The following is a 14,661-nucleotide window of genomic DNA, read 5'->3' as shown; positions in this document are numbered from 1 at the left end:
TAGTGGGATTGACCGTCACCTTTTTAACGCCCCCGCGGCTGAAAGGGCGAGCATGTTTGGTGGGATTCGAACCCGCGACCCGCAGATTGCGAGTCGAGCGCCCTAGCCACCTGGCCATGCCGGGCCAAGTAGAAGTGGCAGTAATGATAGCATCACAGATCGAATATGCAAAAAGTATCAATTGTGATAAACTGTAATTATTTAAGATGAATAAATATGAGGTGGCAGAAGTGATATTGAGGCATCTTTTATGAACGAATAGTGAAAATGACCATCACATTATAATGCCCCACAGCTGGAAGGGCAAGCATGTTTGATGGGACGGGGGATTCGAACCCGCGACCCGCAGATTGTGAGTCGATGCTCTGGCTATGCCGGGCTCCCTGTTAAGTGACATTGGTAGAGCAAGTAGCAAGTGTGACTAGAAAGGATGGACAGGATAGCAAAGTAGTGTAATACGTCTGTAATATAGAGTACATAAAGTAAAGGTGATAAAAGATAAGCTTCTTGGAAAACTACAGAGATATAGTAGTGTCGACATAAAGAGCTTTCCAGTCATATGACTACCTGCCAGCAAAAAGTGTTCACACCATAACAATTGTACTAAATTATGTTGTTTGTTTGGCCCAATCGTACTGTTTTGTAAGTAACATATATTGCCTATGGCGTGAACGCATTTCGCTTGCGGGGCGTAATTATAGTAAGTTATATTTATCCTAAGAAAATAGTATTAGGCTCATTGTATTTGAACCCTATGATTTTTCCAAGAAGAAGAGTGTACAGTAGTATTTCAACATAAGGATACAACATAATAGTGGATACGTCTTTCACTTTTTCACTTTGCATAACAGTGAATACGTCTTTCACTTTTTCAAAAAGTAAGAGGTTATTAATTTTCAAGAAAGGTTACTTAACCAGTCCCCCCCCCCCCCCAATGGAATAGCGGTAAGTTTAGGGACTTACAATGCTAAAAGGCGGTGGACAAACCATATAACCTAATGTGGTTTTTCTCTAAAACAAACAAATAAAATATTAAATTACATTATACGACAGGTTCTTGTAAAGAAATGTTTTCTTTCGCAGAACGTATAGCAGTCTCTTATACAAATAACTGAAAAGCTGTCGTCTAAAACCCGTAGCTGGGGGCTTCAACAAAGTATAGATATCAGAAGAGTTGAATCTAGGAAATCTGAACGTTACCTTCACCAAATATTACATAGTATAGTGAAAAATAAGACTACCCTTTGAGATAGAACAGTACTTTTAAAATGTGTTAACATGTTTGCTTATTATAATTGTGTATATAACACGAAAAATATCGATATATTATATAGCGGCATAGCGTACTATGTAACACAAAAACTCAATAAGGTATTAATTATAGTAAAAAAAAAAACTATCTTCGTTCAGTCCACCACAGATAATCGAACCCCGGTTTTTAGCGTTGTAAATCCGTAAACTTATCGGTGACCCATTGGGGGACCCCAAGGAAGAAGAACAGAGGTTGTAATGGAAGAATTGAAAACACATTAGTACTTTGGTTTAAACGAGATGTAAGTCAACTACTTCTCTTTGTACTTTCATACAATTGTTTTTTGTTTTGTTTTTTTGGTTTGGAGATTCTTTTAACCTTCACAAATGGGAGTTGCTATAGGCAACCGTATTGTACCCACATTATTTTCATGCACACTTTAAAAACGAAAACTCTCTCTGAAAGTTCTCCAACACTAGTATTTTATAAAATATATACAAATTCCATATTTTTCGTCTGGAGCACCGTAACAGAGCCAATATTTTACCGAGGTTAAATTTGGGTTTCAAACTATAACTTCCAATTATATATATATATGTGCGTGAATGAGTAAAGGAAGCCAAAAAAAAATCGAGGACACGATCTCGTTGTCCTCATAACTAGCTCCGGCCATGGTAATGACGCTCTCACTGATTTTTTTTTTTTTCATCAATGTATTTCACCCAAATATTAAGTTTACCGTGAACACCTCAGTAGAAGCAGGACAGCTGCTGTTCCTGGACATTCAGTTCATTCTGAGCTCTGATGGTTTCCTGAAATACGAGTTGTACACGAAACCTCCACACCTTTTAAACTGGGATTCTGTACATCCGGTTTCAACAAATCAGTAGGTTGTTTACTTGGAATTGTTGGCTTTGATAACATTATCAAACAAAGGAATATAGATACAATTAAACAACAGCTGAGCAACCCGCACCATTAACAAAGCGAAAAATAAATGTGAAAAAAATATATTGCCCCAAAATCTTGATTTACTTTTCACTACCGTTTGTCAATGACAAACTAATTATTAAGAGTTAAAAAGTACTGAAATGCAGTGGATTTAATGAGAGTTTTGCAGAAAAGTCAGGAATTTCCCTTAAAACACTTGGAAAAAATCAGCGTTTTACCCTTCCCCATGTCCTGGCAAAGACTGTATAGGTTGCACTTCAAGGCAGGATGGTAAATGCACGTAAAAAAAAACAAACAAACTAGTTTACAGACTACGCTGTACATTAAGTGGACACATTTATATCAGAGAATAAAAAAATGGTGGGTTGGGGGTGGATGAATGTTAACCAACAAATGTTGACACCATAAAGACTAACAAATGGCTTATATAATTAACATTGCGACCACCATGTTTGTTGTATTCCAGCTGGCGTGAAGAGTTTATATTATTGAGCGAAACGCGTCATCGGCAATAAATATGGCGGACTTAGTGTGATTGAAGTACTATTACACAAACTTATTCTTGAAAAGACCATAAGAGATCGAATAAATAATGTAGTGTTTAAAGATATAACTGTCCTAATACTACTATCTCATTAGAAACATAATTGAACATATATGGTCTGTTTGGCTAATTCATAACGTTGTGTAACTAATATATGTATGTCATATGTTTGTTATTCAGCGTGAACTGTGATATTACACATAAATTCGTGCCGTTTCTGCTTTTTCCAAACGTCTTTGTATTATAATTAAGTAGATGTACAATTTGACTCATTTTTTGAGTGGCAAATTACATATCCAGCTCTGCCCTTGGTGTAAGCCCGACAGATCCGGTTAATGTCTACAAGTAAAAGTCAACTTTCAGTCCATAATGGTTTTTTATGTTTATGTAATGCACTTTAATTGTCTTACCTTAAACGTTTTGCAGGTTGTTTTAAGTAGACTGCACCTCACCGTCTATTTTATCTTGAAAACGCGGAAAACACACGAACAAATTTGCTAAAAATGAGCAAAATCTCTGCGAGGATTGCAAGTAGCCTTCATTCTCCAGGAACCAAGATTTGACAAACGTGTTATTAGTTTTATCATTTCACTGGTGAATTATTCTCTACAATCACTAGGTTAGAATCTAGGAGGTTTGTAATTAAGCACAAAGCTATACAATGGGCTATCTGGGCTCTGCCCACCACGGGTATCGAAACCCGGATTCTAGCGTTGTAAGTCCGCAGACATACCGCTGTACCAATGTGGGGCAATCTAGGAGGCAAGGGACAACTAATAAGTTCGAAATGAAGAAACGACGTAGTGCTGTAAGACGCTGCATCTATTTTGATAGCTTTATCTTCCATTTACGGGTTTCTTTGTTTGTTTGTAGTTAAGCACACACAAAACTACACAATGGGCTATCTGTGCTCTGCCCACCACGGGTATCGAAACCCGATTTCTAGCGTTGTAAGTCCGCAGACATACCACTCTGCCACGGGGGGTGTTACGGTTCGAATCCCATTTCAGGTGGAATCTTATTTTGGATAAAATTTAAAAGTTAAAACAAAAATGATAAAATATATTCTAAAAGTATTAAAACAGCCAAGTTAGAATAAAGGGTTCGTTTGTTTGTTATGGATTTCACGCAAAACTACACGTGGGCTATCTGCGTTAGCCGTCCCTAATTTAGCAATGTAAGACTAGAGGGAAGGCAGCTAGTTATCACCACCCACCACTAACTCTTGGGCTACTCTTTTACCAACGAATAGTGGAATTGACCGTCACATTATAACGCCCCCACGGCTGAAAGGGCGAGTATGTTTGGCGTGACGGGGATTCGAACCCGCGACCCTCAGATTGCGAGTCGAGCGCCCTAACCATACAATAAAGGGATCAGTCATGTAAGTCATATAGAAAATAAGATAGACAAGTTATATAAAAGGGTAAACCCTGTAAAGATCTAACGTAAAAGTGGCTAAGTTTAGCAAAAACAAAGGGGGGGGGGGTATATTCTTGTTTGCTTTTTTATTTTCATGTTGCTGCTTGTTACACTTACAATAAAAAACGACTTACTCACTTTTACATCTTTACAGGGTTTGCCCTTCTATAAATATATATATATATTTGATATTACAACTTTATACGGATGATCCCTTTATTCTAACTTGGCTTTTTTTGTACATGTAAAATGTTTTGATTGGATAAAATATTTGTGAACTGCCATTACTATGTGTTTAAGCTGTCTCATAAATTGACTTACTTTGTTTTCCTTTCTTTTCTAGCTGATTGCCATAATATGTTTTGGATGTGGATCTCCAGCAATCACCAGCTACAGTCGTTTCTTCCTGTTTGTCATCTCCATTTGTTTCATTTTCACCATCTTCCTTGTCTTTATTTATCTCATGGGACTTCAGGCTCTTCTGCCTAATTTCCCCTGGTTATTTGCAGTAAGTAAATTTTTTAAAAAATGAAAAGAACTGAAAAAACGAATTCCAATTTCTTGTTCTTGTTTTTCTTATTATTATACAAACGAAAGATATATCAAAGTGTATAGTTTATCAACTGGATAAACTTTTTTCTTGTGCCAGTAATCACCAAAGAACAATTTATTGTATCACTTTAAAAACCTAACGTCATGAATCATTCTTTATATAAAAACAATGCCATCATTGATTTATATCTTATATATCTATCATTTTTGGTTCATCTACTACACAACATCTATCATCACTGATCCACCTCTAATGCAAAATAGTTTGTAATTACTTTTATGTTGATATTCCAGAAACGTTTAGCAAAGTTCTGAAAACCCAGATAGAGATTTATATTATCCCAAATTTTATACGTTCTTGTTCGATGGACGACAAAAGTCAAGGATGGCTCAAAGTTGGTCCAAAACAGAGAGGGCGCGGGTAGAGTTTCTTGACAATATTGATCCAACAAGGACACCGTGAGATTCCATGTTTGGCATTTACAGTGTTTCCCGTAACAAAAACAAAATGTGCAGAGAGTAGCCCTAAAAACTGGGATAAGGCATTCTCTTTGATCGCCGGTTTTATTTAGTGTTTTTTATGTTTTGAAAATAATTAACAAAGAAAAAGAATAAAAGTGAAGCAGTTACTTAAGCTCAAGCTGACTTGCTTAGACAATTTCAAGAGTTAGTACGGCTTAATATTCGGGAGTTCAAAACAATTTTAAGATGTAAACAAATTCAGTGGGTAATGAGAAGAAAGACATCTCCGAGATTAGGTTGGTTTTCAATTTCGTGCAAAGCTACATGAGGGATATCTGCGCTGGCCGTCCCTAATTTAGCAGTGAAACATTAAACGGAAGGTAGCTAGTCATCACCTCCCACCGTCAACTCTTAGGCTATTCTTTTATCAACGAATAGTGGGAATGACCGTCACATTATAATGCCCCATTATAACGCCCCCACGGCTGAAAGGGCGAGCATATTTGGTGAGACGGGGATTCAAACCCGCGTCCCTCAGATTGCGAGTCGAGCGCCCTAACCACCTGGCCATGTCAAACCCATCTCCGAACTGTGTTTTAGCACTATACGCTGTAATTTGACCTAAAAATAATTTCATATAGATTTTGTAAGATAGCGGGTTTTTGTACCTTTTTTTTATATATATAGAATAGCTAAACGTCAAGAAGAATAAAACAAGTATTATAATATTAAATGGCGTTATATCAGACTGTTTTCATTTGAACTGAAACAGATACAATAGAATTTGCCAAAGTTTTAAACTAATCGTGAACTATAAAAACTAAGATACGTATAAGGTCGCTTAAACCGCAAATATCGTATCTGTTTGTTTGGTACTGGATTCACATGTTTCTTATCATCAACATAAACAGTATGACGACTAAACGGCCACGTCAAGATACCCCAAGGTTCAGAGTTAGTGACGAGAGAGAAAGAGCAACCAGTCAAAAGCACATGCCGTCTACGTGGCTCTTTTCAGCAAGTAGCGAGATTGACGATCTCTTGAATGATGCACTCACAGTCTGAAAGTGCGACGCGTGTTCAACGGCATTTTTCATCTCGAACCTTGAGCCTTCCGATACGTAGCCTGGCATGCTAATCAATAGGCCATGTCCAATCCGACAAAGTACTCAGACTGAAGAACTGAAATTTATAATTTTTTTAAAGTGTTCAAGTCTAAAATCATATTTTTGTTTAGGAACCATTTCCTTCAATACACTTAACATTTAAAGCTTTACACCATGACTACGTATAAGATTCAGATTAATTCATTTTGCTTAATTTAGGGGCTTATTTCATGAACTTTAACCTTCTTGCACGCGCCAAGACCGAGAACTTTCCAGTCAGAAGTTTTAACAAGTATTTTTAGCTGCGGTATAGTGGGTCGTAGAACGGCTCTGAGTGTTTTTGTTTTGATTTGAGATATAATTACAGTTTTGGACTCAGAAGATCAAACCCTTTCGATTGATGTATTTGACCACGCTCAAGATCTCAAAGATTAATTTACTCTAATCTTGCCTAAAAGAATTTCTACTTCAGAGTAGGCTAGTAGATATTCCGATGAGTAATAAAATTGAATCGGATATACACTCGCCCCACGCTTGGTATTGCTGGCGCACAAAAATATAGCTAATAAAAAGGTGAAAAAAAGGTTTCATAGATTAATTTTCTCTAATCCTGCCTAAAAGAATTTCAAGTGCCGCGGCTATTGAGGATTCCCTCTTGTTTTTCAAGTACAAACTTTTAGCTCATAGCCCTATCTATTGACCGATTTGAGGCTCTAATTACAGCCGTGACTATTGAGGATTCCCTCTTGCTATAATTCAGCTGACGATTATGATGTTAATCAATAATAATAAATCACTTCATAAACACATACATAATAAAATTGGTGGTTAACCCTAATCAATATTTAACACTATAGTATGATTACTTACTCCATTACGGATTTAGAATCAGAACTGTGCAAGGAAATGTTTGCAGTCAAGTATGATTTCAGTCACTTTTGTGAAACCTAATAAGCTTCACTGCTCCACCATCTTAGGTGTTTAGCATATTCGTCTTTTGTGAACACATATCCTTTTCGAAGTGCATGTTTTTGTCATCAGTTATTTAAATGTCGTGACTCCGCTGAACTCCTATAGCTCGAAGCTTGCGGTTCTTAGCTGATTATAGTATAATTTTTGATATTCGCTGTAAGCTATTATTGTGTTCGTAATTTGCATCCTGTTGTTGCAGAAACGCACTCAACACTTAGGGGCCTTGGTTGCGCTACTAGTGTGACAGTCAAATCCCACTATTTGGTCAGGTAAGAGTAGCCCAAGAGTTGGCAGTGAGTGCTGTTGACTCGATGTCTTTTCTCTATTTATCAGTTTAATATTACGGACGGCTATACGTCGATAGTCCTTTGTGTAGCTTTGCGTGAAAATTCTGAAACAAACGTGTTCGTCGTGACATTTTCCCATGTTTATTCTGGGTTAAGTAAATGTTACTTATATATCTGTGTGTATATTCAGAAAGGTCTTTCATATTTTCAGCCATAGGATTCAGATATAGCTGTCCCTAGTTTTGAACTGCTGACCAAAGGGAAAGCAGTAGTCAGAAGTATCCGCCGCCACAAAGGCTTTGAACTAAATAATGGAATTGGCTGTCACTCTCATCATACACCCACAACTGAAACTGCAGAGCGTGTTCAGTGGCGTCGGGACGCTAACTTTGGACCTTTCGATACGTAGCTAGACTCGGTAACTATTTGGCCAAACCCGACCATTAAAAAAAATGCCTGGGTTAATCTCAAATACCAAACAATATAAATTTATTAGAAATCAGTGTTTTTACTTCAATGGCAGCAACTGTTTTTAGTGATTTTCTCCAGGTTTCATTTTCCTTATATTTATCAAAGGTGATTGGTTAAAAATGCAGTTGTGTCTCGTATCAATATTTCTAACGGAGTTGAACTTTTTCTGGAAAATTCAAGTTTTGCAGAATTGGACATTTCTTTAATATGAGGTTTGGGTCCGTTTTACTTCACCATATAGTAACCTAAATTAATTTAGTTATGTAAATACAATGGACATTTCTTTATTGTGGATTTAGATGTTCTGCTGTTTACCATTACAAGTGATCTTTATTATTTTTTCCCTATTTTTAGGAGCTCATCTACACGGCCATCGCCACGGCTCTTTACATAATAGCTGCTATAGTGGAGCTCGTGATGACATCAGATCCCAAGTTTGAATTTCTTCGTTTTATCGGGTATTACCGCCCGTACATTGCTGCTGGGGTAATAACTTGAATTCTTAATGTATTTTAATGTTTTTATGGTTAAAATTACGTTACTTGAACTCTTGTTATTGAGAAAAACTCGCCATTATGGTTGAAATTCAAAGTCAGCCTTGCCACAGTCGTCAACTTTTCCATTTTCTCAAATACATTTGTTTTGATTTAGCTAGCTTTCAAATCTTTTCAGTTTGGGTAGTGTCTAAGTATTCTGTAGCTAAGGCAATGTTTAAAAGAGTTAATTTCATTAAGGACTTAAAATGACTCAAGCCACCATAAGAATTAAAGTTCAGCCGGATAGAAATGTAGCGACTGTAGGTAATCTGGAACATGTTCTACATTGCACATAATATCAAAAAGACACTTGGTACATACCAGGTTTATGGCAACATGCTCCAAAGTTTGGCTTTTAGAGAAAAGGTATAAGCAACACGACATTACTTGAGATGGGGTATGGTATCAATACTTGTTGGTAATGTGGATGTGGAGACGTTAATTTGTGACAAGTTTTAACTGTGTACTCCATGGAGAACTCATGGGGTATAGTATCAATACTTGTTGGTAATGTGGATGTGGAGATGTTAATTTGTGACAAGTTTTAACTGTGTACTCCGTGGAGAACTTGTGAGGTATAGTATCAATACTTGTTGGTAATGTGAATGTGGAGACGTTAATTTGTGACAAGTTTTAACTGGGTACTCCGTGGAGAACTTGTGGGGTATAGTATCAATACTTGTTGGTAATGTGAATGTGGAGACGTTAATTTGTGACATGTTTTAACTGTGTACTCCATGGAGAACTTGATCTTCCTTAACTTTGAAGGTACAAAGGCTCTGTGGAAATGGCGAAACACGGTAGAAGATACGCAACACAAACTATTAACCACCACATGTGGCCTTAAAATCTGCTACCTCTATAACTCCTATCAGTTGGTCTGTAAGCTCGACATGGACATCAAAACTCTACTCACTCTGGAACTCCTATCCATTAGTTACTAATCACTACATGTGGGATTAAAAATCTACTCCTTCTGGATCTTCTATGAGTTAGTCTCGAATCGTAGCACGTGGCTTCAAAAGCTTCTAGAGTTCCTATCAGTTGGTCACCCAATAAGTACTTGGTGTCACTCAAGGGCAAGTTCATGTTACATCTGTTGTATGGAACCTAGAAGTCTAACATAATCAGGATACGTATTCCTGCCCTCCATCTATAGATTCTGCGAAACAGGAACTTGGTACATCTCATCAAGACTGGGATTCTGCTGACGAGGGAGATACACGTGGTAGTGGTGACTAAATGAAATAAACACTGTTTGATTTTGTCCTCTAATGTTCAATATCTTGAGAATTGTGACATGGGAAGGATGTAGTATTTTCATAAACAGTTATCTTATCAATCATTAAATTAATATAAATTTTCATGAAAATATGATATGAGCATGTTTAAGGCTTACTGACACCAATTCTTTTGTCAAATGATAGATTTTCCTAATAAATAACTATTTATTTTACATGTTATGAATTACTATATCTAACATAGATATGTTTTCGGTTATTAACTTTAGTTTAATCCGTAAGTGTTTAATAGCCAAGTCAACTTTATAGAAGGCCAGTTTTGTGCATGAATAACAATTGTGTTTTGGTATGTTATACATATTTAAATATTTCAAGTATCACGAATGTCATTTTACTGATATTATAATGCAAAGGACTCGGTGAATTTGTGTAGTAAGGTTTAAAAAAGTAAACGATTTTCTTTCTTTGGATTAGTCATATCAAAGATATTCTGTGAATACAGGAATTCAAACGTTAAAGTGGAGTAACTGTAGTCTGAAATCTTTTTTACAAGATTTGGTGTAACTTTAATAATTTGAAATCTGTGGCTGGTACAAAACTTGAACTAAGTATACGTAATACCAGTTAATAAAGAAGTTTATATTTTAATGAATCTCTTGATAAGTAGGTGGTTATTGTTGTCGTAAAAGTGGTGGTAACTACAGGTTAAGAATTATTGTGAATACTTTTCTACTACAATCGTAACCTTCCTCATAATATATAATGACTGTAGTGTTATTGGAATTAAGTTTCGTTGTGTTGATGATGTTATTAATCTGTGGTTTTGTAGGTGTTTGGTTTATTCAACGTCTTAGCCTATGGCGGTGGACTCTTCTTTCTCCTTAAAGAATGGCGAGAATTGAGACAGACACCATAAGAAAACGAGACCTTATCGCGCCATCACGTCGAAAAGTTTTTACTGGAGGCAGAATTACGTGGTAGGACCTCTGTGTAGTTGATGTTTCAGAGGCTAAAGAATTCGCCTCCATATTTAAATAAATATTTTCAGAGACGTTTAAGTTTGTCCTGCTTGCAAAATGCGCACTGTCTTCAGAATAACTTAATTCGAGTATTATGTTAATAGTGGTTGTATTACAGTTTAGTCATTCGTAACGTTTAAGTTAAACTGCGTTAAAGAAAGCTATGTTAATTAATACATCAGATTCCAGGGTCTATCTATTTTTCTTTTTTCTCGATGGTTGATATCACTGTGATTTTAAAGTTATCAAAACTACGTCGTTTAAACAAGATTGTTTTCGTAATATTTATAATAAAAATTCAGAGGGTAGAATTTTAGAACTGTAGTTTAGCGCACTTAGAGGACGCCGTGCTCGTGAACAAACAACTTCTTATATTTTATGTTCTGTTATTTAATTCATAATCAGATTAATGTTTTTTTTATATTATGTACTTTCAACGAAAGCTGATATATGTGTGTATTGTTTTTGTTTATTTAACTTATATTCAGATTAATGTCCAATGAAAATGTGTTTTGTATTATCTACTTTCAACGAAAGCTGTATATGTAACGCATTCCTCTTATTTAGCGGCCTAACTTTGGTTTCGTAAGTGTGGGTGGTAGAGGAAGAGTTTCTGTAGCTTCTATTATATCAAAACAAGATATTCTATTTTTGAAAAAGTGCGGGGGACAAATCCCCCGTGAAAATTATGCCCATGGTTTCTCTCATAATCAGAATAATGTAAAATGGAAATGTTTTTTATATCACGTATTTTCATCGGAAGCCAACATATGTGTGCTGCCGTCGGTTACCTCAATAAATTCAATCATTTGTTTTCGATTTAGAATCATTAATTTTATACGTAATATTAGTATTTGTAAATATCTTGTCAAATCACGTACTACAATGAGTTAGGATCACAATATGTAAGGATGTGACAGTGTATAACATTCACCCAACAAAGGTTTGTTTATTGTTAGCACAAGGTTACACAATGGGCTATCTGTACTATGCCAACCACGGGTATCAAAAACCGATGTTTAGCGTTATAAACATTCAGTCTTACGGCCGAGCCACTGGGAGTGCTCAGCAAAGTATATATATATATATATATAAAAACATGGATTACTTAACTGTCAATGATTTTTTGAAGTATTTTTTTTCTTCTATAATCGTTTTAGTTTTATTTCTTTTTTTCCTACTCTTATTTAAGGTGGTGTTCGTAACTTAGCCAACTATTTTATCTAGAATATCAATATTCTTTCCAGACTATAAATAAGCTTTTTAAGAAAGATATATCAATACTAACACTAAAAATAATCAAATACAAATTTGGTTTTGATATGATTAATTATCAAAAATAGAAAAAAAAGTAATATCTTGGATAGTGAATCCACACATTTATGTAACTTATTTTTCAAACAAATATCGATTACTTGTATAAATAGCTATAATTTAGTTTCTACAAGTTATTTTGAACAATAATTTTTTGTTTAAGGATTACAAAGGTCACACCCTGTTTGGGAGATTCATGTCTAATTTGTTTTGTTGACAGAATCACAAGAAAATATAATTTAGTCTTTTAAATACTTAACAAACATTTATAATACTTTTAACCTTTAATTTGGGAAGTTTAGTTTTGCTCTGGGTATTTGTATTTATGGTAAAGCTATTAAGGCTATCTACCACTGTCCCTAACTTTGAACTACTGACCAGAGTGAAAGCAGCCAGTCGTTAGCACCCTACCATCCACACTAAGAGACTGACTGTCGTTCTTATAATGCACCCACAGCTTGAAGTTTGGAGAGTATTTATGGTATCGCACGGATTCGAACCCGGATCGCCAGCTCCGAAATCTAAAGCTTTTCCACATGGCGAATCTGCGCCCTTTGCTCAGGGAACATGGAGCGAAGAACATTTTTGTATTTTAGTCAGAATAAAGACTATATGTTACTTTGTAATAAACTTTTTACCATTCAGACTTGTTCATGGTAATCTCCCCTCAAGAAGCTCACCAATAAAACCTATATTATATTTTAAAGCAACCGATTTAAATCTATAAATAGTGGTTAAACTTCCTATAACTTTGAGAAAAACTTAATCTCAGACGTTTTTCATTTGTTTAGCAGAACTGGTAAAAAGCTCAGTTACTTTTTTTCAATAGCTAACTTATTCATGATCAATGTTGATCAAGATAGCATCTCCGAGAAAAGAAGTTTTACTAGCCAATGGAGTAGGCAATGATATTTTAGCCAGTGAAATAAATACACGAACATTATTTGTGGGCAATGATTTTCTAGAAACTTCTGACATTGTAGACGTTTCGGATCCACTCCGGAGCTTTCTCTGGCCTCAGTATAGAGTCCAAAACTTTGTAAGTGTAAGCAACGTCTAGGCAGTTACTGTCCGTAAAAACACCCTTATAATTACGACGCTTTTACGTCGAATTAAAACTTTACAATTAACTAAAGGCTGAATTGAATAGATCATATTTGTTTTTCATGGTAAATTTATATTATTTTACTGTGAAAGTAAAAGACCTGTTAGCAATTTATCCTATGACACTTCATTTACATGAACATTAGCTTGAAACAAAAGCCAATGATCTTGTGAACTGGAACGTCAAATATACACACATCATGAACAATTATAAAAATCCTATAATCCCTTTGAATCGCATTCGTACAGCTGATCTTGGGTGAGGGTTTAAAACCTTTCCATAAAAATTAAGACATGGATAAGATTACTTTCTGGTTTGAGATTTTACTGTTTGTCCCACATGAGGTTGACATAAGATTTTCACGTTATGTTAGGTTTATGATTGTACGATATAATTTCGAGGATTTTTGACTGGTTGTTGGAACAAAAGCCTGTATGTAACACACTGTTACTATATATATATATAAGGGTCTTATGGGCATTCTAATATTGTTGCTGTTGTAACTTGAAGTTTTTAATTTGTTTCTAAAGTAAATGTTTAAGTAACATTGTATATGCTAATGTTTTAAATAAAGTTTTCAACTAAGCCTTTGTTTTGTGATTATTTTATGTATCTCTTCCATGTTTCCTTGTTGTTCTAGCTAAGTTAACCTTAAACATAACTGGAATTCGTCCTATTTCAAATAAGAATTTTTTCCGAAGGGAACATGTGAAACACGTCTAATTTTATTAGTGTGAAGGTTAGTTATAGACTGAACTGAGATATGTTGCCTTTCTAGAATATCAAAAATGTCAAATTTCGACTTGAGTCAAGATAACGTTGAATGGTTAAAGCAAAACAAAAAGACGTGTGGAAATTTACAAAAACACTCCAGTTGAAATAGCATTTATAACTTCTTCATAACGAATCGCTACCACGCTGTAGGCCAAGTTTTGGAAGTTGTAGGTAACGAGGTTTCCCTTCCTAATATTCCTTTGTACGTTTTACAAGACCTTTCATTTGCAGAGTTTCTTATGTTTTCTTACATACATTTTGGAGAAAACAAAACTACTCAAAGAAGCTTAACCGGTTCTTTGTTGTTCTTAACAGAGAATGTTTATATTTACAGCATTACCGAAACAACTTAATTCTATTCACTTCAAGACGAAATCGTCTTATTCAAGCTTATAATACCTTTTCACAATTTTTAGACGGACCCTGAAACAAGTAGAATGACCAGATTAGCATAATAAAAATGAATAAACGCTTTTGTATTCGGTTTAGATAAGAGATTATATTTGTATCGGTATTTCCATCTAAGTTCTTCATCAAGTGAGGTAATGAATTTTGTCAAAAATAAATAATTTTTAACGAAAAGTTTCGAGTAAATATCTTTCATATTGTTGCGTCAGCGAGTCACGTGACCACTGTGGCGCCCTCTAGTTTCT

General features: G+C 35.3%; 1 protein-coding gene across 1 annotated transcript in view; it reads left to right on the top strand.

The window, feature by feature from the left end:
- LOC106472941 overlaps positions 1-11,878 on the top strand; it is a 37,070-nt gene extending 25,192 nt beyond the window's left edge. The window contains exons 2-4 of the mRNA XM_013933611.2: positions 4,513-4,677; positions 8,374-8,505; positions 10,626-11,878. Coding sequence (XP_013789065.1) covers positions 4,513-4,677; positions 8,374-8,505; positions 10,626-10,712 — 384 coding nt within the window. The 3' untranslated portion in view covers positions 10,713-11,878. The remainder of the gene's footprint in view (positions 1-4,512; positions 4,678-8,373; positions 8,506-10,625) is intronic.
- The last annotated feature ends 2,783 nt before the right edge of the window (positions 11,879-14,661 follow it).

The sequence above is a fragment of the Limulus polyphemus genome, unplaced genomic scaffold (genome assembly GCF_000517525.1).
Source record: "Limulus polyphemus unplaced genomic scaffold, Limulus_polyphemus-2.1.2 Scaffold5753, whole genome shotgun sequence".
Taxonomy (NCBI): domain Eukaryota; kingdom Metazoa; phylum Arthropoda; class Merostomata; order Xiphosura; family Limulidae; genus Limulus; species Limulus polyphemus.
The sequence above is the reverse complement of the archived record's forward strand: the minus strand, read 5'-3'. Positions and strand labels throughout refer to the sequence as shown.